At 44.9% G+C, this 27,193-nt stretch overlaps 2 protein-coding genes across 2 annotated transcripts; one reads left to right on the top strand and one right to left on the bottom strand.

The window, feature by feature from the left end:
- Positions 1-1,349: 1,349 nt before the first annotated feature.
- JHY (junctional cadherin complex regulator) lies at positions 1,350-16,019 on the top strand. The gene is made up of 8 exons (XM_062508548.1): positions 1,350-1,732; positions 3,766-4,243; positions 8,806-8,916; positions 10,921-11,498; positions 12,240-12,498; positions 14,294-14,374; positions 14,970-15,092; positions 15,822-16,019. The coding sequence occupies exons 1-8, from the start codon at positions 1,356-1,358 to the stop codon at positions 16,017-16,019; spliced, it is 2,205 nt and encodes a 734-aa protein (XP_062364532.1). The 5' UTR covers positions 1,350-1,355.
- A 6,740-nt stretch (positions 16,020-22,759) lies between these two features.
- Positions 22,760-25,485, bottom strand: BSX (brain specific homeobox). Its single transcript, XM_062508783.1, has 3 exons — positions 25,218-25,485; positions 24,203-24,399; positions 22,760-23,805 (listed from the first exon to the last, which is right to left on the bottom strand). The coding sequence occupies exons 1-3, from the start codon at positions 25,483-25,485 to the stop codon at positions 23,566-23,568; spliced, it is 705 nt and encodes a 234-aa protein (XP_062364767.1). The 3' UTR covers positions 22,760-23,565.
- Positions 25,486-27,193: the final 1,708 nt, after the last annotated feature.

Below are 27,193 nucleotides of genomic sequence, written 5' to 3'. Positions count from 1 at the left end.
GGACAGCGGTGAGGGAATGGGACACGGGAATGGGACACGGGAATGGGACACGGGACAGCGGTGAGGGAATGGGACACGGGAATGGGACACGGGAATGGGACACGGGACAGCGGTGAGGGAATGGGACACGGGAATGGGACACGGGAATGGGACACGGGACAGCGGTGAGGGAATGGGACACGGGAATGGGACACGGGAATGGGACATGGGAATGGGACATGGGACAGCGGTGAGGGAATGGGACACGGGAATGGGACACGGGACAGCGGTGAGGGAATGGGACACGGGAATGGGACACGGGGATGGAACACGGACCTGGGCCCGGGAATGAGCCAGGAACAAAGGGGGTGAGAGGGACAGGGCACCAGGGGATGGGGGACCAAGACTGGAGATCAGGGACAAGGGACTGGGGACATGGGATTGGGACACAGGGTGAGGACACTGGGGACAGGGGACACAGGACTGGGTGAGGGACATGGAAGAAGGGACATAGGAGAGGGGACTGGAGGTGGGAGGAGGCAGGGACAGGGAGTTGGGGACAGAGGAGGCCACAGGGGACACAGTGGCTTTCCTCGGGTGGCTGAGGTCCTGCTCCAGACCAGGAGATCCCACTTTCCGTGCCCATGGCAGGCCCTGCTCCCAGGGCTGCAGTGGTCACTGCTGGGGACGCAGGGGACTGTCCAGGCTGCCTGCAGGGTGTGACCAGCAGGGCTGAAATATCCCAAATGATTTATCCCCAGTGCCACTGCTGGTGTCCCTGTGACCGTGCTGGTCCCGGGGATGTGCTGTGACTGAGGCACATTGCAGCACAGAACACTCCTGTGCCTCCCTCCCAACTTCAGCTTGGGAATATCTGGCAGTACAAAGGACTTCTGAACACTAAACCAAGTGTGAAGAAACTCTCATGCTAATTTAGAAAGAGCTCCAGTTCTCACTGTGTTCCTATCACACCTTCTTGCTGATTTTACATGTCCAGAGGGTGCAAGAAGGTTGCATGAAGAGAACAAACAAAATCTATTTTAGCTCTCAGAAATTTACAGATAACATCGTGTTACTCTGTCTCAGCTTCATGCTCTTTGTCACAAACTGGTTTTGCATTATTTATTACCACCAATAGTGGAGATTTCATAGCAGCAAATCCTGTATTTGATATGTAGAGACCTTAACATTATTGCTTAAAGACAAATCAGGGGGACAGATGAGAATAAAGAATTATTTGAATAACAGAAGGTCAAATTCTGAGCCTAAGCCAATGGTGGCACCCAAAATGCAGCTTTTAAATATTATTACAATGTTTTATGTTTATGTGCTCTCCAAATACAGGGCTGGTGTGAACCATCAGTGCAAAACACGGGATGAATTCTTCAACCATGAAATACACTTCGGTCTCTTCCCCACACACTAACAGCATGAATAACATCCACGTCCCTCCAAAAGTCCTCGTGCCACCCGTTTTCCAGCCTGCAAGCTGGGAGAGGAGAAGGAGCTCTGCCTCCAGCCTGGAGGATTCCCAGGAATCCGACTCTGAGAGCCTGGAAAAGGAGAGGCAGTACCAGCTGGGACTCCAGCAGAGGATCCTGGAAAATCAAGAGGTGGTAGGGCAGGATCCTGGTGACACCCTGGAGGATGACAGCTTGGAAGAGGACAGCTTGGAGGAGATGAGTTCTGGAGAGAAAGGAGCTGAGTATGACACAAATAAGAAAGGAAAACCAAAGGCTTATGGCAGTGGAAGGTAAGGCAAAAACTTAAGTGAAGTGGAATAATTCTGACACTTTAAACCTGATGTTGCTCAAGGCCACATTTAAACATCCTTCAGAAAGCATTAACTCAGTGCATAAAATAAAGTTGAATATCCTGTCATATGCATGCAAGGTTTAAGTCTGGATAAATTGGGAATAATTCTCGAGTTTAAAGGGATTACATTAAACCCTAAGTAGTAACAATGTGCAGTTTCAATTTAATAGTATACTTAAAATAAAATGACAAACAAATGAAGGCTAAATGATTAATAGCATGCTTTTATTCACCTCCTCAACAAGCAAAATGGCCAGTTATTGAATATTTTATTGTGAGTGCAAATGATGTTAATTGTACTAGAAACATGCTCTAATTTTTAGTAATTTTTTTGGACTGAATACTGCGCTGAATGTGAGGCTCTTCATTAAATGGAAATTTGATTTTATTTTGTTTGAACTTAGCCCAGTAAGTACTCCAGTGCAGTCCATTAAGCAGAGCAAATATCACAGCACATACATATGAAACCCCCTCTCTACATCCATTACCAACCTCGGAATTTGAAGAGGAAATGCTGCAGCTGTTGTCTGCTCACCACACTTTTGTTGAGGAGCACCGAGTCCATCCAACCTCCCCATGGAGCTGGGGGCAGGAATAAAAGGTGCCCTTTTTGTCTAGGGATGATTAGGGATGAAGGAGCTCTTCACACTCATTTTGTCCCCGTGCAGTGACCTGGGCCGAGTCCCACAATTGGGTTCTGTGCACACATTTCAGCACAAAGGGACTCTTTAGCATTATCCTCTGCCATTTCAATCATTGCAATTAGCTCACATATTTCTGTACTCACTTCAAAACAGCCTCACCTCGTGCTGTTTACCTGCAGCCCCTGCCAGCTGGGAATAATGATGTTTTCCCTGCTGGAAATCAGCTCCAGGAGATCGTGGCACCCATGCTCACCTGGAAAGCAAAGACAAACAGATTATTTTCTTATTAGGACCCACTTGAAATATAGGCAGAGGCATGTAACTCGTTGAGAAAGGGTGAATAAATGATTTGTGGAAATGTTATTATCATTAACTAGGCCCCAGGTTGGCGAATCCAGCAGATTTCTTTAACAGAATCAACCAGGTTTCAGTGCCTCTAAATGTCCCTCTGGCAGAGCCACCAGGGCTGCACTGCAGGTACAGGGAAGAAACAAATTGTGTTCAAAGCTTTTTTATGCTCCATTCCTTCCTCCTGCCACTGCCTGCACATCTCCTGGAAGCCTGTTTGGATGGATTTGACTCCTGCAATTGGTTTTCTTCCCATTGGATCAGATCTCAAATCAGAAATTGGATGAGTTGTGGATTTTTTTTTAAGGCAGAGCATCTGGCTTTGCTTTCTGGCAAATGCAACTCAGAGCAATAATTTGGCCACTTGTTAAAAAATTGTCAAACACACAAACTTTCAATTTATTTTTTCTACTCTTATCACTGCCTGTTTTTCTAATAAAAAGTGGTTTTAAATCTTTTCTAGAAAGAGTTTTTAAATCAAAGCATCATGGTGTTTCACAGGAATGAGGAGAGAAAATAAGGACACAGAGCTGGAGGCTGCTCTTGTTTGGACAGTCTCAAAAGGACTCTTGAAAACTGATTTTAGCAGGAATTTCACTTTTATTTCACTCAGCAGAGCCTGTGAAGGAGAAACAACACAAACTGCAATCAACAGAGCAGTAAAATTTGTCATTTCACCTTTTAACTGATGCTACTAGGATTTAAAATTTTCTATGCCAAATTTAGGATAATGGTTGTATTCCACTGTGATCTCAGTGTTGGAACAATTTATCATTCACTGATGATGAAAATTAAAAAGGAAGAGAAAGTCCTACCTAAATTTTTTCCTAAAAATCTTTGGTAGAACTGTTCTGATCCTGATCCTATAGTGAATGCACTGAAATAATTCATTTGGCCACAGCAGGACATGTTTGCACACTGAAATAATACAGTTTGTATGATTTATGCAGAAATAATTCTGTGTTTGTTTTTTAATTAGGAAAAAACTGCCTGTGGACAAATATTCCAGCCTGAGGTACAATCCTCATTGGAAGAGTGCAAAAAAGGGAGCAGAATTTTTTAAGAGAGAGAAAGCATCCCAAATTTCTGAAGGAAGCAGTGGGGACTTTTCACTGGATTCATTTTATCTCCATTCCGATGACTCCTCAGAAAATAATCAAGAGGCAAAGACTCAGGATTCACTCCCAGAGTTTGGTCCAGAATTATTCAGCTTTTATGGAGCAAATGTGGCCAGCAAGGAACCTGTTGGGCCACAAGCCAAAAGGAAGGAACCTGCAGATGGATTTCATTCCAAAAATAATCCTGGCCATGCTTTTCCTCCTCAGAACCAACAGGATCCACCCCAGAGAGCAAAACAAAACTTTGTGAAAAAAAATAAACAGACTTTAGGGTTACAGTCAGAGAAGATGAATTCCTATCTTGAGCTGCACAATAGAAAGCAAGTTCTTCAAGGGCAGGTGGGTGAATTTATAAATTCCCTAATTCCTGTAGATTAGGTCTGTCAGTGTTGAACTCTCAGTTTTGCAGAGGGGAGAAGCAGATTTTAAAACTGGGTTTTCAGGGAGAATCGTGTTCACCCTTCATGGAATAATTGACAAATCTCCAGTTAGTCCCCAGCCAGTGGTGGCCACATTGCAGCTGGCCAGGACAGTGTCCCAGATCTCACACAGCTTTTTAATCTCAGTGCTAAGGAAGTTCTGGCTTCTTTCCTGGCATCTGCACTGCCCCTTATCAGTGGCTCTTTTTATGCTGCCTCTCATTTTTTCTGCTTGGCCAACATGAGTTTGATAATGATTCTCTCTGCTAATGGCTTATTCCAGATTTTTCTCAATGGAGCAAATGCAGAGTTGGTTAGAAGGAACCTTGAAGCCCATCCAGTGCCACCCCAGCCATGGACAGGGACACCTTCCCCTGTCCCAGGTGCTCCCAGCCCCAGTGTCCAGCCTGGCCTTGGGCACTGCCAGGGATCCAGGGGCAGCCCCAGCTGCTCTGGGCACCTGTGCCAGCCCTGCCCACCCTCCCAGGGAACAATTCCTAATTCCCAAAATCCCATCCAGCCCTGCCCTCTGGCAGTGGGAGCCATTCCCTGGGTCCTGTCCCTCCATCCCTTGTCCCCAGTCCCTCTCCAGCTCTCCTGGAGCCCCTTTATGCCCTGGAGGGGCTCTGAGCTCTCCCTGGATCCTTCTCCAATCCAGGTGAGCACCCCCAGCTCTCCCAGCCTGGCTCCAGAGGGGCTCCAGCCCTGGAGCAGCTCCCTGGGTTCCTCTGGGCTGTGCTTGGCCTTGAACTCCATGAGATTTCCATGGGCTGACGTCCCAAGCCTGTCAGGATCCCAGCCCAAACTTGGTGTTGGACTTTAGCACTTGTGGCTGGAAGTCCTGACTGATTGCACAGTCTCAGCCAACTTGTGCAAGTTGGAGTGGAAATGTAATTACAGTTCCTAATGAACCATTAGAAATGAGTTTATTGCTTTTCCTTGTTACTTATTATGCATAATGGGAAGGTGGGGGGGGGGGGTGTCACTGAATCATTCCACACAGAAAATTCTCACCTTGGAAAGCTCCTGGGACTTGTGCTTCAAGTGACACCTCTGCCAAGGCTAATGAAGAGTTGACACAACATTAGAGGGAATTTGCTGACTTCATTCCAGTGGCAGGAATGATGGACAGGATTTTTTTTTTTTTCTGGTAGAGCTATTAAGAGCACTTGGTTTTTTCCGTTCTAATTTAGATGATGGTAAAAATAATGAGTGTAGATGGATGCTAATTAGAGCTACGTTGATATGATTATGTTTGTTATTCAGGGAATTCTGGAAATCTTTCCTAAGTGTTGGAGCAGGGATCGGGACTTCATTGTGCAGACACTGTTCAAAAGTATGGAATAGGTAAAGGAATCTATTCAAGTCAGGGTTATGAGATAAGATTCCCTTACTGAAGTGGCCGTGGGGACAGCAGAGAGGTGACACAGCAGGCAGAGGGTGTGGAGGAAAGTTTGTTCCTAACCTAGACAAGTTAATACAGCTGCAACCACTTTTTGTCCAGGGAAGTTGAGGACTTCCCATCCCTGCAAGTGTTCCAGGATAACCTGGGAGCAACCTGGGATAGTGGGAGGTGTCCCTGTTGTTATAAATGAGAACAAAAAGTCTTGATATTTAGATTGCAAAATTGAGATTGCTTTCTTTGATATGGACAGGGGAAGCAGTGCTGGGGAACGTGAGGGGTCACTGCCCACTCCACGCTCCACCACAGTTGGTTTGCAGCCTTTTCTTACAGTATGGGCTCTTGTTGTAATCAATAATCTTTGGTTTTTTGCTGTCATAACTTGGCCAGGTAAGCAGCGGTGGTGAATAAACATCCGTAAGTCTCTGGGTGATAGTCTTAGAGAAAACCATCAGTCTTATAGAAAACCATCCGGTCTTGGCAGATAAAAACCAGCAAAAGCTGGGAAGTGTGGTCTTGGTAGATAGGCAGCATTGATCAAACCAAGGCAGGAAATCTGATTTTGCAAAATCTATCGGATTATTGGAAAGTCTGATTTTGCAAACTGGTAGTAGATACAACTTATTTAGAAAACATAATATTCGTAACGGGGGGATTTAAACAGAATGATTTAATCATATATTTTCCTCTATCTAATGTCCATGCTTCATTTCAGACCTTAGTGTTCTGTCTTATACAAACCCCAATACTTTTATGATTAACTCCAATCTTTTATCAATTACCCCACTGTCCACGGCAGGGATTTGCTTTAAGGTCCTTCCCACCCAAGCATTCCATAATTCTGTGATTCCAGGAGCAGCATCACCAGCTGCTGTCAGCCCCCTCTGGATCTGCTGCAGGGCAGGCAGAAGTTACTGATTCGTTTACTGTTAATTGACTGAGTCCTAATCAAGGTATCCATGGCTCAGTCTTGTTGGAAGGGGTGAAAAAACTCCTGAGGGGAGCATCGTGGTGGTGCAGGAGCCAACTTGTGCCACCTCAGCTGGAAAAACTCTATCCAAAGTGCAAAACCACCGAGTACGTGAAGCAACGAATGAGCCCAGGTCACCAATCAAACTGTGCTTTCCCAAACTGATTGTTCTGCACTCTGCAGGGGCTGAAGCTGAATTTATTGATCTGATCACTGCTGGCTGCCAGGGGTTGTGGTAACGAAGCACTGTTTGCTTTGAGGGCAGGACTTTGTGCATAGCTGACATAACATGAATTAAAATATTTCCAGCCTCGTTCTGCAAGATTTAGATTTACAGTTTACAGATTTTCTCTGTGCTGGAGGTACCAAAGCACACCATAAACCAGTGCTGATCTGTATATTTACTAATTTATGTAGCATTTTATACAGCATCAAGTTCTTTGCAGCGCTGCCTGATTCTTGAAGAACCCCATGATGAGTTTCTTTGAGAGAGAGAGGCAGAAGGAGAAGCAGTGGCCCAATCTAGCTCAGCTGTGCTCAATCCGAGTTGCTTTCCTACCTCCAAGCCCCTTACTTCAAAGCCAGGAACATAATGTACAATTTTTTAATGGCTCTAGAGCAAGGCACTCAGACTCTCTGTGCACTGAGCCTTCCCTCGGTGTAAACACCTAATCAAGATTGCCTGTGCTTCAACAATAGCAGCCAAATGCAATTCGAGAACCACAAGGCTTTGAAGTCCTCCCTGCAAAGGCTGGTTTGCCAGTCTGGGATAATGACATGCCATGATTGCTGCCTTTGTTGTATCTTTTCAGTGGAGAAGCAATTATGGGCCTCAATTTAACAGAATAGGCATTACACAGCTTATGATTCTCAAAATGCAATTTCATTTGATCATTTTCTCAATTTGATTGGTATTAATAGAATGGTTCACAAAAAAAAAAAAAAAAAAAAAAAAGAAATGCTGGCAGAGGTTGTGTCCTGTTCCTCTTTCAAAGAGATAATGTAGAAGTATGTTTTACCTGCCCAGCACTCCATCAATGCACTCAGTCACTTGGTTCCACCAAAAACATCTTATTCACTGCAAAGCTGTGTCTGTCCACAGCTCAGGAAAACCTCTGTGGTATTTTTTCATTTTCTTGTGAATTTTTTCCAGGGATTTATGTTGAATTTGGAGCCATGACATCACCCATAAAGTCAGTAATAAACCTTTTCTTAACTGCCCTAATCTCTTATCCCCAAAGTGAGAGGCTCAGCTTCCCACATTTTCTTCCCACTGATGATTTTCACTTGATAATTCTCTTGGTCATAAATATCTTCCCAGTGCTGGTTCTCCTGTGGGACCACTCTGCAGTGGAGCAGAGATTCCTGTCACAGTGACACTGCCCAACACACTTCATCACCTAAAATATCAGGATAGTTTAGGACAAAAAAGACTAATTAAAAATATTTAAAATTGCATTTCCTGCAGTTTTATAGATTAAAAAGAATTATTTCGAGAAAAAAATGAATTATTGCTATATTTAGAATGGTATCATTTGGCTTTGTGCAGTGCCACCCTCAAAAACTTGCTCCAAATAAATTTCCAGCTGTGGTTATCCCCCAGCTGTGCTGATGTGGAGCTAGCCTTGTTTGTGAGCTTGTTTTGCCAGGCTCTGTGTATCCCACACTTTATTTCTGCAGCTCCTCCTGTGCTTTTCACCCCCCATTATTGTGTTTTGCCAGCTTTTCCTGCAAGCCTCTCTGGCTGAGGCTGGGATGTGTCTGATTGCCTGGCCAGGGATGGTTGCTGAATGTTTTTCTGTTATTAGGTGCATCCAGTGGCTCTCATGGAAATGGAGCAGCCCAGGCATTTGAGACTTTTTGTGCTGCACGCTTCCTGCAATTTTTCCCTCCTTTTATTTCTCTTAAAAGTAGAAGGAATCCTCCCTCCCGTTAATTGGGTTTTGCTTCTTTTTCTCCTTTAACCATTTCTCTCCTTGTCACCCATTCCATAATGCCAAACTTGAGCATTTTAATTTTAATAGACCACAAATTATTTCTCATTATTTCCCCAAGACTTTTAAAATCCATTCAGCTGATTGCTGTGACCAAGAACATTCCTGGTTTTTAGGTCACAAATCCTACACCAGTTGATGAAGAACCACTCCAGAGTGTCCCAGCATCCCAAACTGGGAAAATCAAGCCTGAAGACAAATGGTACCCAAAAGGACAACAGCTCAAGGTTCCTTTTTGAGAGAATTTAATAATTGAAATTGAATAGAATTTCATAGTTGAAATATGTCTGTAAAAGCACTGAAGTGGAATGTTTAAAGCTGTCATCTTGTTGCTTTTAAAGTAATTATTGATGACAAGAAATCCTTAACTATATAACAATATATAACTACTGTAATTTAATGTATGCGTCCTTTATGTACTAAATAAATTTAAAGCAAAATGCCAAGGAATTCTGAGCTCACAGAATCTCTTATTGTCTATTTAGGGGATTATTTGGCTGATAATCTAAAATTACAAACTAGTACAGGGTTGTGTTTGATGGTTTGGGAGAATTCTGAGCCAGAACTTCACCATTTCTGCCTGATTTGTCCCATAAAATTAAAGGGGAGTTCATTAATTGCCATAAACCAGAAAAGTTCCAAGTAGAAGTTGCACTCACTTCCTCCACACTCCTAAATCTGTAAATCTGATTTGTGCTGGCCTTTAAATTAATGTTCATTCTTTGGAGCAATAAAGGACCCAGGTTATCATCACCAATAAAAAGAAAAAAAGGGATATTATTGGCAAACCCAGTTAGTTTCTGTGAAGGGCCCCAGGAACTGTTTAAATTCTGGAATTTAAAACTGGGAGCTGCACTGCTGTAAAATACAAACAGGATTTTATGCTGCTGTTCATTGGGAGAGTTTTTCTTTCTACATGGAATTTCACAATAAAGTATTTATTTATTTAAAGGGGAAAACTTTTTCCTGCTCACAGTTTGGCTTCTGCCAGAATTATTCTCTATTTAGGAGATTATTTATTTTTTTTTTGGTTGACAATCAAAAATTATAAACTAGCATGTGGTTGTGTTTGGTGGTTTGGGAAAATTCTGACCCGGAATTTATTTATGAGATTAACTTAATTTTAGGGGACAAATCAGGCAGAAATGGTGAAGTTCTGGCTGAGAATCCTCCCAAACCATCAAACACCACCATGTACCATCTTACCATTTTAGATTATCAACCAAACAATCTCCTAAATAGACAATAATTTTGGCAGCAGCCAAACTTGGAGCAGGCCAAAATAGCTAATTCCACATTGTGCCAGGACTTGACACTCCAGGAGTCAGGATTCCAGGTGTTTTTCCCAAAACCTCCTGGAACTGTGTGCATTTCACACCTCCTCTAATCAGATATTTGAGTGCATTTGCCACGTGCTGGCTGCTCACAAAAGAGCCCCAGAGAGGCAGGAGGATGGGGTGCAGGATTTCAGCTCTTCCCGAGATTTCATGGGCTGAGAATGGATTTGTGGATTCCCTGGAAGGAAATCCGAGTCTTTCCTCCAAGTGGGCAACACCCGATGCTGTAATTGGGAAGTGGGAGATTAAAATGAATTTCAGGTTTAGGGTGTGCCTCTAAATAGCAGTCCTGGTGTGCTCGAATTCCCGAATTCTGGGTTGTGTTTTGCAGGGTGGAGTTCTGGGTTTAGAAATAAGATTATTTATATAACTGGCATCAGGCTGTTCTACCATGGGCCAGTCTAGTTGTGTGTGCAAAGCCATTTTCTTCTGAAATTTGGCCCACAAAAAGCAAGAACTGATTTGATTTTTGGAGCTTTTTTTTTTTTTTCTGGGTGGTTGACTGAGGTTTCACTTATCCACAGGGTTAGGTCTGTGCACTTCAGGGCACCATTTGTGCACCTCATGCAGATAAAACTCCCTCAATCCACATTTACCACACCTGGTTTGCATCTGTGAGGACCTGATTTTATAATCCACTGCTGCAGAATTTGTCTCAGACCATAAAGCAAAGTTTTGACGCAGAATTATTCATTGTTCAGCAGCTGAATAACCTCTCTGCTCCTGTTCTGGACTGAGGGTTCCTCCACATTTGAATTTTGGGTTAAATCCAGCCACGAGCAGAGTTAGATCCAAGCAGCACAGAGAGATTTTGATGTGAGTGATGAAACTTCCAAATGAATATCTAAAATAATCCACCATGAAATTCACCCTGCTGTTGGTAACTTGTTTCAGGAGCAGCACAAGTTCTTCCAGAGAAATAGAACAGAACCCAACCAGACTTTCAGTGGAAGAGTTTTCCCAAGGAATGATGGCCAAGAAGCCCCAGGAAGAGCAGCAGAAGCAAAGCCTTGGCACAGGAGTCACCAGCAAATCCCAGCATTTCAGGCTGCTCCCACTCCCACTCCCAGCTCAGCACTGCAGGAATATCTGAATCCAAGCTCCTCTGTTGGCCCTGACCCAGCAGAAAAATCCCAAAGTGGTTTAAATAATTCCCCAAATTCAGTCCTTACCACACCTACCTATCACTTTCTCCCAGTATTCCAGAATTTTTACCCAGCAGAGGTTTTAAATCCAGAGGATCTCAGTAAGGAGAACAAGAAATACCAGCACGATTCTCCAACTGGAATTCCTCATCAACACTCAGCCAATGCCATCCCTGGGCAGCATTTTTCCAGGAATAACAGCAGCAGTGGCCAGGCACATCCAGAATTGGGGAATATTTCATCTGATTTTAATGCAATTTTTCAAGAAAGAGTGAAGGATCAAGCACCACTTCAAGATTTCAAAAATCATATTCATGAGGATAACAGGTATCAGAGCAGCTTGTGGTAAGGATTTAAGTGATAAAATAATCTTATCATAACCCTGTGATGCTCAGAAAATAAACAGATGGACAAGAAAATCCTTTAAAGTCCAAAGTACAAAGTTATTTTGCTACAGACATGCCATTATAATTTACTACTAATTGAAGTTTCATTGTAGCTATTTATTTTTAAATATGGCATTGGAAAAGGACATTTCTGTCCTCCAGGTATGGAATTTTCCACAATCGAAAGTTTCCTTCTCAGAGGCTGGGAGGGAATATCTAAAGAATAGATAGGAAAGGGCATTGTGCACAAATTAAGAGTTTGTAGCAAAATTTGCTTTGTAGGGTGGATATCCAGGGTCAGTCCAGTACTTAAAGAGAAGAGCAGAAAAATCCTCAATTATGTAGAATTTCACCTGTCTTGATTAAAAAAAAAAAAAATGGAGGCTTTGTTTCACATAAACAAATAATTCTATCAGTACTCAGCAGACCTGATCCATAGCCTTTAATTGACTTCAGCTACCTTTGCATCAGGCTGAAATTTGTTTGTTTTTTTTTTTTTGCCATTTGTTTTCCATACATTTGGCTGCGAACAAAGTCATTTATTGTGAAAGCCTCATCTTCCCATCTCCCTGCTCCCGTGTTCCATGTTCAGGTTGTTTGCTGAGCTCCCTGCTGTGTGTAAATCAAGATTTTTACTCTTTCCCCCTCACTTTTTAAAGCTTTTTCTATGTTTTGTTCACAGTTCACCAACAGCTTCTTGTAGAACTTCCCATTTTAAAGAAAAAATGAAGCAGCATCAGCCAAGAATTTCTGATTTTAGAAATGATTTTGCTGACATGTGGTTCTGGGGTTTCCTCCCACCTGCCCTGCCCCAGACACAGAGGAGTTCCCAGGGAGATTCAGGAGGAGCTGAAGGAAATCCAAGGAAAATGAGACGAAGCAGCTCAGAAGGATCTCTCCTGCAAATGGAAAAGCAAAAGCAGCCCAAAGCCAGCAAGAAGGTGAGAAAATAGATGTGGGTTGGGTGGTTTAACATTTCTATTCCCCTTCTAACACCTTTTTTCTTGATAATCCAAAGGGGTTTTTAAAAAAAAAAAAAAAAAAAAACTATAAATAGGGTGTGAGAAATATTGCATTGTTATAAAAGCACATGGACACACAGCAGAGCATTAAAAATCATGGAACAAAGGTAGAAACAGACACTAAAATCATTCTAGTCCAAAGAGCAAAGGGATCCACCTGGATCAGTCTGGTTGAGCTCCAGGGACACACAGAGCAGTGTTTGTCCTGCAATTTATCCACAGATAAAATTATTTGGGGTCAGGCTGCTTGTGTGGAGCAGCAGGCAGCCTCAGATCTGAGCCATCCATTATCCTGCTCATGCTCATTTATTGTCCAGCTCAAATCTGCTTTCCAAGGGATTCCAACCCCAAATTTGGAGGATTTGTGAAGCTAACAGCATAAACATCATCCCAAACCTCCTGATGGTCCTCATTAAAACTTGCATCTCTTTGTCTCCTCTGTGTGCACACTTTTCCTGGTGCCACCACTTAGCACAGCTGCAGGGGGACAGCAGAAAGCTGCCCATGACAAATTCAGTGTTTGAGAAGTTTGCTCCAAGTCTCAAGGCAGACAAACGAAGCTGGAATAATTATTCCATCCAGGAGGCAGTTTGGGTGTTGCTGCCTGAGTGCCTCTAAGAAGAATTAGGATTATGATGGTAACTGAAGGGCAGATTTCTTCCCTTTCTGTTCAAACCATTGTTTCTTGTCCTGTGCTGGCAGCAGTTTTCTCACGCTCCACATGTGAGGAATGCACAGAGAATCAGACTGGTTGTGTCTCCCAGGAAAATCCAGCTTTTCCTAATAAACAAATGCACGCTCAAAACTCGTGCTCATTGCTAGAAGTAAGAAAACCCTGATTTTGTGGGACACAACAAAATGAACTCCTCACTTTACCTCAGATTAAAAATCAGTGGGTAGGAACAGGGATGACACAAAGCTGACAAAAAGAAACCTCAAACAGGAAATTTAATGCATGGGATTAATTCCTCTGCAGTTGAGTTTAACTTGAACCTGTGTTTTGAAGAAATGCCCATTTTCTTTGCATATAGAAATTGGTGCTCCTGCATTACTCTGTGGCTGAAATTATCACAGAGCTGCTAATAATGAGCTTCATTGACAAGTTTTTCAGACATGGTTCCCTTCTAAAAATAATTTAGCTGCCTTGAAAGAGAACAGAAATATTAGGGGGGCATTGGAGTCTTTGTGTGATGTCCTGAAGTATTGGAATGGCATCACCCACCTTCACCATGTGCTTGTAAAGCCTTTGTTGTGCAGCAAAATGTGAGTTTTTCAGCTGCCCATGGACAATTTTCCAGTGCAGCTTTGAGAACCAGGAAATGTTATTCTCACTAGCATCATTTGCCTGATTTTTGCCACCAAAGTCAGGCAATTTTCTCTGCTTCTCTTACAAAACTTTCTGTGGAGTCTCATTCTAATCGCAGTCAAATGAATGGCTTTAAGATGTTTCAAAATAAAGGTCATTTTTAACTGAGAAAATATCACTTTGTGATTGGGATAATTGACAGTTTCCCACCTGGATCCAAAAGAAATTCTGTGTTATTTGGCTTTTGCCATTAGCTCAGTCCTGTTGGTCACTTATTTAAAATGAGACTTGCCAGGGGTAGGACTGAGACTGCAAATTAAATCCTGAGGTTTCCATTACAAGACTTTCTTCAATTATTCTCTCTGTGAAATCTTATCAAGGCAAATCTGTTTGCTGTTTGGTTTTCAGATGTGTAGCTCCAAATTCTACATCAATCCGAATATGAAGCTTGGTGGCCTTGGACCTGACTATGAAACAATCAAAGAGAAAGTGAGTAAACCAAAAGTGAATTTAGGCAGGGGAGAGTGGCAAAGAAATGATTATCTGTGACTTTATATCCTTGGCTAGCTGGAGATCCTACAGGAAAATTCAAATAAAAGCAAAGACAGCTGTCCTGGAGATAATTTTGACCCTCTAATTCTTTTTTAATCCAGAAATAGGAATTAATCAGGGCTAATTGCACATCAGGAAATGACACACTCAAGTGGCTGAATTGTCATTCCCAGTGTAAAGATCCACCAAATGTTCAAAGGGGAAGTAAAAATTGTGTAAACACAAGAAAATATCTGGCTGCACTCTGGTGAAATGGAGACAGATTGTTCAGGACATTTGGGACAAAGATGGACCTGTCACATTTCTGCTGAGCTCCATCCTCTATTCAGTCCAGGGAAAAGCTCTTAAAAGGGAAAAGAACTAAAAAAAGCTGTGCCATTTATCAGGGGTTCCTGTTGTGTGCTGGGGAAGGATCGATGGCCAAGCCAGGTTGAACAGCAGCCGAGGTGGAAATGGAATATTGGTGGGAAAAAGGTTTCATTGATGGGTCCCCCGAGCCATTAATTTCCAGCTCCTTTTCTGCTTTTCTCAGAAAGAAAAGCTAAAGCTGCAAAAGGAATATTCCAGGCAAATTAACGAATATAACATGAAAAATATTACTGTGGTTCAGAGGTTTCCTGCAAAACCCCAGGTGTCTTCAGTGTCCAGACAGAAGGTAAGAGCTGAGTCCCTTTCCAGGGAATTGCCAGGGGGACAAGTGAGGACTGCAGGCTCCAGGACAAAGCTGTGCAGTTCAGGATCAGAATTCCTCAGGTCCTTGCATTTATTCCCAAACATGAACCATTAAGAGACAAAACTTTATTGTTTGGATGTCCCAAAGGGGTTCGGATTCTTTTAGGAGGCTTCACCAGCAAAATGAGACAATGCAACTTGCATTGGAGACATGAGGTGTTTCCAAACCCTTAAAACAAGCAGGCACCAAAACCCAGCCCAGGTTAAAGCAAGGCTCTGCCAGCTCCAGCATTTCTGGCATATTTTTTCCATAATTTTGCTTCATTTTGCATCATTTTGCTTTTTACTTTTAATGGTTAAGTGCATCATTCAGGAGAAGCTGAGCTTGTCCTGGTAACCTGCAAAACTCCCTGCCTGAGGGCAAGAGCTTAATGAGACTGGGGAAAAAAAAAAATTATAAATTAATAGACTCATGTTGCTCTTTCTTTTTAAAAATAAAAACACTTCTGCAGTGTCTAATGTGGCTTCCAGTGGTATCAGGAAGCAAATCTTGGGTTATGTTGCTGTCACCACTGAGGAATCTGGGATTGAATTCTGTCAGAAGCAAGATCAGGAATTCAGAGATATCTCACCCAACCCACCTGAATATTCCCAGCATATTCCCAATATATATCTAAATAATCCCTAAATACCCCAGTTCTCCTGTTTGTAGGCTCTGGAATATGCCAAGAAGATTCCAAGACCAAAGACTTTCACTACAAGGCCATCAGACCAAGAGGGGAAAGAGGTTCTGCCCCAGGCTCCAACTGGAACCAGTTTACCCCAAATCCCATCCCTGGAGTCTCTGTGGAACAGGCACGAGAAGGAGAAGGAAGTTGTGGCTGCTTTCAAATCCCTTCACATCTTCTAGATATTTGGGAAATCTCATGGATCAAGGCAAAAATGCCTGAACTGTTTTATTTTCAGCTGTGACCATCACATCTTGATTTCCCAGTCCACCGCAATTTAAACTGGTTTAACTTTAAGTATTTTGAAATGTCAGAATTGGTTCTGCTTGTACTTATTTTGTTTAATAAATTGACTGTTTGCATTTGTGGCACTTTGAATACAGTCCTGTGTTCTTTTTCTCTGAAATAAGTGATGTGAAAATTGCATCTTTCAGAACAATCAGCTCTTGGCTTGTCACAGCTGGATCATTTTTAAACACGTAAACAGACAGACGTATCTACAAAACATTGAAAATAATTCTGTTTCATCTGATGACCTTAACACCAGCAATATTTCTGAAGTGTAGAAGAGACTTTTTGGCCAGAAATAGAAGCAAAAATAATCAATTTGTACTAAAAAAAAGTGAACCAAAACATGCTCCAAACACAGCACTTGGTAATGATGCAATGCTAATTATTTAATTGTTACTCTGTTACCTCTTGGTGAAGAGCTTCCCCCAAAAAAGTCAAAATTTTGAAGCTTCACCTGGGATAAGAAAAATCCAAACAAGTCCTGGCTGAGCATGCAGACAATCTGGGATTAGCCAGGAGCAGTTGGAAAATATATTGGGTAACTGAGGATAATTGAGAGCTGCATGGCTGAGAGGAAACAGCTTTTAACAGATTAAGGCTGTAAAAATAACAACAAACAGATGGGTTTCTTAGGATGCTTCCATTTCTTTAACTTGGTAAATTATGAATTAAGTCACCATATGAAATGTGATTAGAGCACACAGCGAGGGAATTTGGGCTGAAATCTCCTGGAAAACAGGCTGGATAAAGGGGGGGGGAGGGGAGGGAAACCCACCTTGTGGTCATGTGGAATTGCTTTATCCCATTTATTTGGTCTCTTTTTTATGGGATGCTCCCAATTTTATACGGGAGGAAATTATCCTGATTCTGCCCTTCCTCATGGAGAAGGGACCTGGCCTGGCTTTAAACCCCCCTGAGGGGCAGGAACCCCCTCTCCACTGCTGGATCAGGACTCACAGCTGGAAGTTCAGGACATTCTGGGGAATGTCGAGAAATATAAAGAATATTTTGGGAAGCCTTGGTGGGAAAAGTTTTGTCCAATATGGGAACGTGGTTCAGGCTGCAGGGGAATGTTTTCCATGCCATTTTTGTCACTTACAGCATCCAATTCCAGCTTCTGGAACAGAATCTTCCTCTTCCTCAGCCTCTTTCCCCTCTCCTTTGGGCACTGCCAGGCTGGGAAATGGTTCCATCTCTGCTTTCCTGCTTTTATTTTTAAACCAAACTGTACCACTTTGAAGCATTTCTGCTCAGGGCACCTCAACTTGTTGTTCCTGCTTAAAAGTGATAATCCCCCCTTAATCCAAACCTCAAGTGCCTGTTTTAATGAAACCTTCAGATGAATATCAAAGAGCTATTTACTCGTATCTAATATTTTAATTAGATTATATTCTCAATTTAACCCATTAAACCCCCTTTGATGAGCTCCATGTTCAGTGTTTAGCCCCAGATGCTGGAGGTAATGAATATTGGACCTTTGATTTAATGAGAACTTCTGCCTTTCCAGCCTGACTCCCTTTGTATCCCCTTTTTTATTTTTTTTTTTTTTTTTGCTTTTCTGGCCTATAGAATTCAGTTAATTGAAGATGTCTCTTATCACCACACATTAAGGAACCTAAATTAGCATCTCTTTTCTGATGAGAAAATGCAAGCAGACATTTTCTCTTTGATCTGAGGGCTGAGTTGAAGTAGGCAACAGCCCCCTGAAAATGAGCTGATGGCTGCATTATTTGGCTGCCATGTAGATGTGTCCATGTGGTGCAAAATGCTTAATGTCTTAATTGATCACCTTCCTCCCTCCTGGCATCCTCCTCCCAGAAATTAGGGGAGAAATGTGTTCATTTGGGTTTTTTTATAATGAAACTACGAATTTTTAGGAAACATTTAAATATTAAACCTGTGCGAAACTTGGTTATGATGGATCTGAAGGAGCATTTTTTTTGTATCTTTATTATTATTTTAATAACCATTCATTCCTTTTTTTACAAACACTGACCACGATCATCTCACAAACCATTTAGAAATTCTGTTTGTCCCGGTGTTTTGGAAGTTTTAAATTCCAGAAAATGGCATTTTTACACGGAAAGAAAATCTTTCAACCTACCTCAATACAAATTCAGATTTTCCCTGCACTTCACAGATATGGTGGCACAAAAAGGGACATCCACTTGCTTTAAGGCAAAGGCCAAAATTCAATGTATTTCAGATTAGGAAGGCAAAATATTTAAATAAAAATCAGCCTTCAATGTTGAGTTGCGTATTGAGAACCTGCCATGGTGCCAAGGTGTCACTGAGCACAGAGAGGTGTCTGCACACCCACTGGAAATTCCCAACATTTCCTTGGCAACACCTTTCCAGTGCCAGCATTTCTCAATATTTGAGGTTCTGGAGGTGTTGCAGCTGAGATCACCTTCAGTGGGCAAAGACTTGGTGCCAGTTCTACCCAAAAAATGTTGCTGTAATAACATCCCCGTTGCATTTCTTCCGAAAATAACCAAAGCTGGCTTGCCAAACATGGGAACAGCCATGGGTTACTAATGGCCACGGGACTTTTGGAGAGAGCAGAGACCTGTACAGACCTTTCCTGTCTCGTAGCCCCCGGTGTTGTTCTCACTGACCTGCAGCGTCTTCGTTTCCTTGGGATCAGTTTGTGCACCCCTAGAGCTTCTCAAGTAGGACAATGCTCCTAAAGTGTCCTGTCCTGTCAGAATCCGTATGGATGGCACCCCAGCTGCAAGGTGTTCAGGGTGGGGGGAGAGGTCTCTTCCAAAGCCGTGAACAGGCTGCTGACACCCTCCAAAGCATTGCTTTTATCAGTTAAATACATTAAATAAGGCAAAAGCTCACAGCCAGCATTCCAGCTCTATAAAAAAGATGAGGGCTGAAACCAGATGAGATTTTGCCCAACTCCTGCAGTACCTGAATGCTTCAAACAGCCACCAAGGAGCTCTGCTGTCACAAACCAAGCTCCTGATTGCTGTTATCTCCTGCCAGGGATCCAATCTTTTCCTTGGTGCCCAACCCTGAGTGTTTTCCATGTGAGGAAAAGCAGGAATGTGGAGAAAGGAGCAGCTCCAGTGTGAGGAGGAGCTGGAGACAGAGTCCAGTGATGGGTAAGGGCAGGGAGTGCAGCAGAACGTCCTGGTGGGTCAGGAGTGACGCTGAGCCAAAATCCTGGAGCTAAAGCAGCATCTTCACCTTTGCCCAATCCCAGGTGCAGAGTGGGGAGCTGCAGGTGCTGCTCAGGGCTGGCTTTGTGTCCTGGGAGAGCTCCAGGGATTGTCCTGCAGCCCCAGCAAAGCCAGCAGCAGAGAATCCCAGGCTGGGGCAGCACCTGGAGTGGATTCAGGAACAGCTGAAATGTGGGCAGCTCTTTCACTCCTGGGTCGCAAACCTGGGTCATAAAACCTGAAAAACAACTTCTTCCTTGGAAAAAAAAAAAAATGTACCTGGCAGGTGGAAAAGGCACCTGTGGGATCAGGATCACACATTTCCACCCTCCTGCCTTCCCAGGCATCAACGCTGCCAGCAGCCGTCCCCACCCCGGCAGGGCAGCCACCAGTGGCTCAGCCAGGTTCTAGAAACAAGATAAATCCCAGAAATCGAGGAACTTGATAAATCCCAGAAATCTAGAAACTTGATAAATCCCAGAAATCGAGGAACTTGATAAATCCCAGAAATCTAGAAACTTGATAAATCCCAGAAATCGAGGAACTTGATAAATCCCAGAAATCTAGAAACTTGATAAATCCCAGAGATGAATCCCAGAAATCTAAAAACTTGATAAATCCCAGAAATCGAGGAACTTGATAAATCTAAGAAACAAGAAATCTAGAAACTAGACAAATCCCAGAAAACTAGGAGCTAGATAAAGCCAAGAAACAAGAAATCTAGAAACAAGATAAAACCCAGAAATCAAGAAACTTGATAAATCCAAGAAATCTAGAAACTTGATAAGTCCAAGAGACAAGAAATCTGGAAACTACACAAATCCCAGAAAACTAGGAACTAGATAAAGCCAAGAAACACTAAATCTAGAAATTAGGCAAATCCAAGAAATCTAGGAACTAGATAAATCCAAGAAATCTAAAAACTAGATAAATCCCAGAGATAAATCCCAGAAATCAAGGAACTTGATAAATCCAAGAAACAAAAAATCTAGAAACTAGAAAAATCCCAGAAAATTAGGAACTAGATAAATCCAAGAAACACTAAATCTAGAAACTAGGCAAATCCAAGAAATCTAGGAACTAGATAAATCCCAGAAATCGAGAAACTTGAAAAATCCCAGAAATCTAGAAACTTGATAAATCCCAGAAATCTAGAAACTGGAAAAATCCCAGAAATCGAGGAACTTGATAAATCCCAGAAATCTAGAAACTTGATAAATCCCAGAAATCTAGAAACTGGAAAAATCCCAGAAATCTAGAAACTTGAAAAATCCCAGAAATCGAGGAACTTGATAAATCCCAGAAATCTAGAAACTTGATAAATCCCAGAAATCTCTTTGCTCTATAACTGCCCTTTACAAGCTGTATCTGATCTGCTTTTATGGAGCTCTGGCCATAGAATGAAAGAATTTGGGTTGGAACTGCTTTCCAAACCCATAAAAGTTCAAAATGTTGAAGGCAGTGTGCAAAAAAATGCTCAAAATCAAAACAGAAAGCAAAGGTTCATGGCAGGATTTTACAGATTGATTTTTTTATTTTCTATAATGAAAACAACAGCAGCAAAAAAGCATTAACCACTTGTGTCTTAAATTAATCACCAGAACACAATTTCATTGCAGGAAACACTCACTGAAGAATTTTGATTTGAAGAAAATCAATCTTGTTGGAAAATAGGAAATCCACCGACATTTCCTGTTTCCAGCAATTATTTCCTGCAAGTCACTTCCACTCCAGCATTCCCCAAATGAATGCGGTCATTTTTTTATTTTTTTTTTTTAATTAAGAGAGAGAACAGCTCTAAATCTCTCCCCTACCCCTCAAACTTCTTGGGAAGAGCGGGGAAAAGTCAGGGAATCAGTCGGGATCCTCGAATAAAATCTGGTTTCATTTATTCCAAGTGAGAAAATATCTGATAGAAACAAACAAAAAAAAAATTAATAAATAAATAAATTTTTAAAAAACCAGAAACGCCTCCCCAGCCCTTCCTTTTGGCCAGGACCGTCTCCATTCTCCAATAACCAGTTCCCAAAACATTGTCCAGACTCTCTGGAAATGACATTTTCCCATCTCCAGCTGGGCAGGAGCTGGCTGGTGACGCAGGAATTCTCTGGCAGTCGGTTTTTCCTTCTGCTCTCTCAGTTTCAGGGGGTTTTGCACCAAACTTTGTGGGATAAGAAGATTCCCAAATCTTCCAGTTCCCTTCCCCGTGTCCAGCTGGGATGGGGACATCCCTGGACTGGGAATATTCCCACTCTGCCCGTGTTTGTCACCGAGGGATCCGTTTTTAATCTGATTTGGAGCTTTAATTGTCAGCCGAGGTGCCTAAAACCGCGCAGAAATAAAGTGGGGTTGTGGGGTTTGTTTTATTGATCAGCAGAAATTTTGGGACTGGAGTTCCTGGAGGGGCAGTGAACAAACAGCAGAAATTTGAGGGTTCTATAAGTCGTATTTTGATTTTTTTTCTCACATATCTGGCACCCCAGAGCCCCAGGCCAGCCCCGAGCCATTCCCGACCCTGGGAACAGCAGCGGCAGACGCGGTAAAGAAAAATATTTACCCACAAATCTCACGTGGAGCTTTTCTCTGATATTATTTTTAATAATTCCCAATGAAAGGCGTGCTTGGGAGCGGCCGACAATAATCCTGGAACAAAATACTCGGTGGGGGACACAGAAAAAAATGTGAAATTTCCAGGTTTTTCAGTTCTCATCGCATCCCTGGCTCACGGGAACTGGGAGAAGGGGAGAGCCTCGGAGTTGGAAATTTCCATCCAGCTCCGCTTCCAACCACGCTGAGATTTCAGGAGCAAAGTGGCTGCTTTGCCTTCAGAATCTTAATTTTTAGGCAGGTGGGTGACATTTTGTTGGTGGAAATGACTGTCCTGAAAGGATTTATTAAAGACAAGCAGCTTTTTTCTGGATAGGTGGATGGATATTGAGGGTTTTCCTCTGCACACAGTGTGTGATCTTTATTTTAAATGTAAAAAAACCATAAAGGAAGACTCACAGAAAAGGAGGCAAACATACACATTTCAATCATCTATATTTTATATATTAAACAGGAAAATTAAACCTTTTCCCCTCACAAAACTACATATCCCGTAATCCAAAATGCCCTGAAATTGCAAAGAACCCCAGGCAACCAAATGAAACTCCCGACAAAAACCAAAAAAAGAGGGAAATAAATTAAAAAACCTAACGAGAGACCTCCACGCCGCCGTGTTGCTGCTGCGGCAGGGAATATCTGAGGCAGCACAGCCCCCGCTCCAGGCTTTTCCAGGGTAAATTCCCAATCCCAACCTCTCCTCCCCGGAGATGCTGAGCCTCCGCCGCGCATTTCCCAGCCGGTAACTAAAAATAAATTATAAAAATCTGAATTTACCTGGAAATGAACCCCATTTCCCTGGCAGGGAGGTAAAGGCAGAGCTGCTCCGGCTGAGCGCGACACGGAGCGCAGGGACAAGGGGGGAGATGCAGGAGGGGAGCAGGAGCCAGAGGCGGGAGCCCCTCCGGGGCTGTTCCAGAGGAAAAGGGAATTATCCTGGATCCACACCTGGAAGCCGGGCAGGAATCACGCTGCCGGCACTTCCCCAAGCTGCGGAAAATCCCTTTTTTTTTTTTTTTTTTTTTTTTTTTTTTTTCCTGGCTGGGAGCGCCGTTTGCTCCGTGCAGCCGTGGTAGGATCGAGCTCTTGGCGATGCTTCCCCCTTCACTTCCCCATAGAGGAATGAAATAAACCGGAATTTTTGCCTTACCTGTTTCTTCGGAGGGGCTTTTCTTACAATTCTTTTTATTTATTCACCTCTTGGAAGCTCTGCCCGACCTTCCGCGCTGGGGATGGAGACGGCGAGCGTGGGAAAAGCGCCGAGGATTTAGGGATTCGGGGAATAAAGGCTGAAATTCGCCCTGCCTGCCGCTCCCAGGAACCACAACATGCTGCCACGAGTATACATTTATTTTACACCCGAGGAAAGTTCGGGGAACGAGGAAAAGTCCGGCATTTCGGAGGGAAGGGGGAACCTAAAGCCAACCCTGCTCGTTTCACTCCCCCCCGCCCCAGGTTTCCGAGCAAAGCCCAGCCTTGGGGCGATGCTGGGGGGCACCGGCGGCACCGCGGGGTCCCGGCCCACCGGGGGCATCGCCACCTTCGGCCCGGGGAGAGGAGGGGGCTCCCCCGGCATCCACACCCCCTTCCCTGTGCGCGTTGCCGAGGTGGGGAGGCGGGGGCCGGGGCAGAGCCGAGGAGAGGCAGGAGAGCCCCGGCTCTCCTAGAGGCGGTGGGGGCAGATGTCCCCCTCCTCCAGGATGTCCACCTCGTCCTCGGGGTCCTGCAGCAGGAAGGGGCCGGGGGGGCCCTTGCGGGGCTCGGCTCCGGCCGGCTCGGGCAGCTCGGGCTCGGGGGAGCTCTGCTCGCGGCTCTCCTCCCCGCCAGCCTGCTTCGGGTCGTCCTGCGTCTTCCGCAGCTGCTTTTTGTGCTTCATGCGGCGGTTCTGGAACCAGGTTTTGACCTGGGGAGAGGAGGGAAAGTGGGAGAAAGATTGAAAAAACAAACAAAAAAAAAAACCAAACAAACAAACAAAAAAAAAACAACGGGGGAGAAAAAGCGATGAAATTCAAGGGAGAACGATGTGGGGATGCTGGATGAGGGATGAGGGGATGCTGAAAGGGTGGGATGAGGGGATGCTGGATGTGATGGATGTGGGGATGCTGGATGAGGGATGAGGGGATGCTGAAAGGGTGGGATGAGGGGATGCTGGATGTGATGGATGTGGGGATGCTGGATGAGGGATGAGGGGATGCTGGATGAGGTGGGATATGGAGGATGCTGAAAGGGTGGGATGAGGGGATGCTGGATGAGGGATGAGGGGTGTCACAGGTGCCAGACGCAGCCCTCACTCGCCATACCTGTGTCTCGGAGAGGCTGAGGGCCGTGGCCAGCTCCACCCGCTCGGGAGTGGAGAGGTACCGCTGGATCTCAAACCTCTTCTCCAGGCCGGAGAGCTGCGAGTCGGAGAACACGGTGCGGGCTTTGCGGCGGCGGCAGTGCTTCCCGGGCAGCTCGGCGTGAGCGTGGTGCTGGAAAAGCGCTGGCACCGGCATTCCTGGGGGGACACAGGGCGGAGACCCGCGCTGCGGTCGGGAGGGAGCCGGCACGGGGCAAACCCCCAGGAACTTCTGCGGCGGCTCGGGGTGGGCTCTCCCTCTGCCTCGTTTAATTTTTTGCTGTTTTTTCGTTTATTTCGTTTTGAGGTCGATTGATCGGGTTGGGGGTTTTGTTGCGCTGAACACGGGGGGATTTTCCAAGCGCTTCTCCCCCGCCGAGCCCACCCCGGGAAGGTGAAGGGAGCCCGGGCAGCGCTGCCACCGCAGGGGACTCGAGGCTGCTGCGGACACCTGAGTCCTCCCGGCGACGGAATCACAACGAAACGGGCATGGAAAAAAACTGGAGAACCTTGGAAAAGACTGGGAACGGGGAAGAGATCCTGCACGGCCCCGATGACACACGGCTTGGGAAACTTTGGAGGGTTTCTCCTCGCAGAGCAAGGAACGGGCCCCGGGGACGGGCAGAGCCCGAGGATGAGGGAGAGGAGCGGCACAACCCCAGCGGTGCTGCTGGAGCTGGAAAAGCCGAGCCCGCTTGGACAACGCGAGGGAAAAGCGAGGTTATCGGTTCCAAAATAAAAGCGATTTAAAAAATAATAAAATTAAAGGCAAAGAGAGGGAAACCCTCAAGGTTTCGGGCATCCGCTGAAGAAGTGGCTGTCCCGGGGCGAGCGGCAGTCGCCCCGGGGGATGCAGCCAGGGAGCTGGCGAGGGATGTAGAAAGATGCCTGGCCGCCCCGGAGCGGCTCTTTCACTCTGGTCCCCACCCGAGTCCCCACCTGGACGCCCCAAACCCGGCAGGTGCCGCGACACTTACCCGAGGTGGTGAGGAAATAGGGGTGGTGGTGGTGATGCTCCGGCTTGTGCAGGGCGGGGTGCGGGTGAGGCGCCAGCAGGGTCGGGGTGGGCATCAGGGGGTACCCATAGTCCAAGAGGGGCACTCGGGAGCCCAGGGAGCCGGGGAAGTGCTCGGGGGGCACCTCCCGCAGGGGTTTGGGCTTGTGCAGCAGGATGTCCTCGATGAAGAAGGAGGTGGGCCTGCCCGTCGAGACGGGGTGCACGGGAGCCGTGAAGTTGAGGTTCATGGCGGCTCTGTCCCCCTCGGGCAGCGGGAGCAGAGAGAGGGGGCGGCCGGCTGCACCCCCGGGCGGGCAGGGAAGAAATGGAAATAATGGTGAAAAGAAATTAATAATTATATATATTTTTTTTAAAATCCGAAGTCAAAATAAATAGCGATAATATATATAAATATATATATATATATAACAACCCCCCAGCCAGAAATAAGCTGGCGGAGCCGGGGGAGGCGAGGCGGGCGGGTCGGGGATGCGCGGGGCGCTGAGCGCCTTTGAGGCGCTCTGGGAAGGGGGATGCGCGCTGAGCCAATGGCGAGCGGGGGGGGGACGGGCCTGCCGGGCCACCCAAACCACCCCGGGGGCGAGGAGGGGGCGAGGAGACGCTCGGGGGCCGCTCCGCACCAGCGCGCTCAGCCCCGCTCCGAGCGCGGCGCTTGGAGCGTTTCCCCAAACTACGGGGCAGGAGGGGGTGTGGAGGAGGAGGGAGGGGGTGAAATCTCCTTTTTTTTTTGCCCCCCCCCCCCCCCTTAAAAAGTTATTAAAAAAAAAAAAAAGAGCAAAACTTGGGGGAAAATGAAGCAGCGGTTCTTTCCCACGCTCCGCTCCCAAGCTGTCCCCGAGCACGCAGCTTCTCCCTTCCCTCTCAGCTCTCATCCCACCACGGTTTTGTTCCCATCCCTTCCCCGCTCTCTCTTGCGCCAACATTAATTTTTTTTTTTTTTTGGGTCTTTCCTCTGTTTGTCTTATTTATTTATTTATTTATTTATTTTACCCTTTCCTCACCCCTCTAATCTGCACCATTCATTTCCCCGGAGTCAATTTGCTCAAATGAGGGTGATACACCACATCATAGCCGAGATAATTTCGGTTCGCATCTCGGAAAATTGCTCTAATTATTGATGTTAAACTCAGGGAAATTAAAAGAAGGCGCTTCTCCTTCATCTCCTGATTTTAAGCTCTAATTTGTTGAAATCGAGTTGTCATCACAATTCCAATCACTACCGTTAATAGTAAAAGTGTTCTAATAGAGGCAGAATTCGCACAACCCATGCTATTAGATAATTAAGAAAGATGTTAGAAAGACAAGTGCTAATCCTTGGGCACACGGACAGCGTTTCCATCTGATCCAGCAGGTAGAACAAATTAATTACCCGAATCAATTAGTCCTAAAAGTACAGTTCTCAGGGAAGTGCAAGCCATGCCTTCCATATGGATGAGCTGGTAAATGGTAAATAGATGAGGAAAAAGCTGTAAAAGAATAGAAACGGCAACCGCCGGGCTTTAATGAGTGCGCGGCTCGCGAGTTCTCCAGCGGTGCCGGCTCAGCCACGGGCCGGGCACAGAGGTGGCTCCTTCAGCAGCTGCCAAAATTCGGGAGGGGGCGGTCGGAGAGCTCCCCGTGGCACCAGGAGACCCCACGGGAGCGCTCTGTACCCCGTTAGAGCCACACCCGCACTTTGTTTTGTGCTGTAGTGCCCGCGCACAGGCAGTTCTCGCACACTTCAGCAGAGTGTATTTATGTACATTAAATATGTCTGCGTTTTCACCTTTATGGGTTATATTCGTATTATGTTCTTATATGCAACGTGTATTTTAAAATATTTTTAGTATGTTTATATTTATATACACGGATCCTTGCCTGCAGAGTATGGGTCAGCTACCCTGATGCAGGAAAGAAGGAGCTCTCCAGGACCGGGGGAAAATCCTCTCCTCTCCT

Source organism: Cinclus cinclus, chromosome 25, assembly GCF_963662255.1.
Source record: "Cinclus cinclus chromosome 25, bCinCin1.1, whole genome shotgun sequence".
In the NCBI taxonomy this organism is placed as follows: Eukaryota; Metazoa; Chordata; class Aves; order Passeriformes; family Cinclidae; genus Cinclus; species Cinclus cinclus.
Note: the sequence above shows the minus strand (reverse complement) of the source record. Positions and strands in the feature narration are given on the sequence as shown.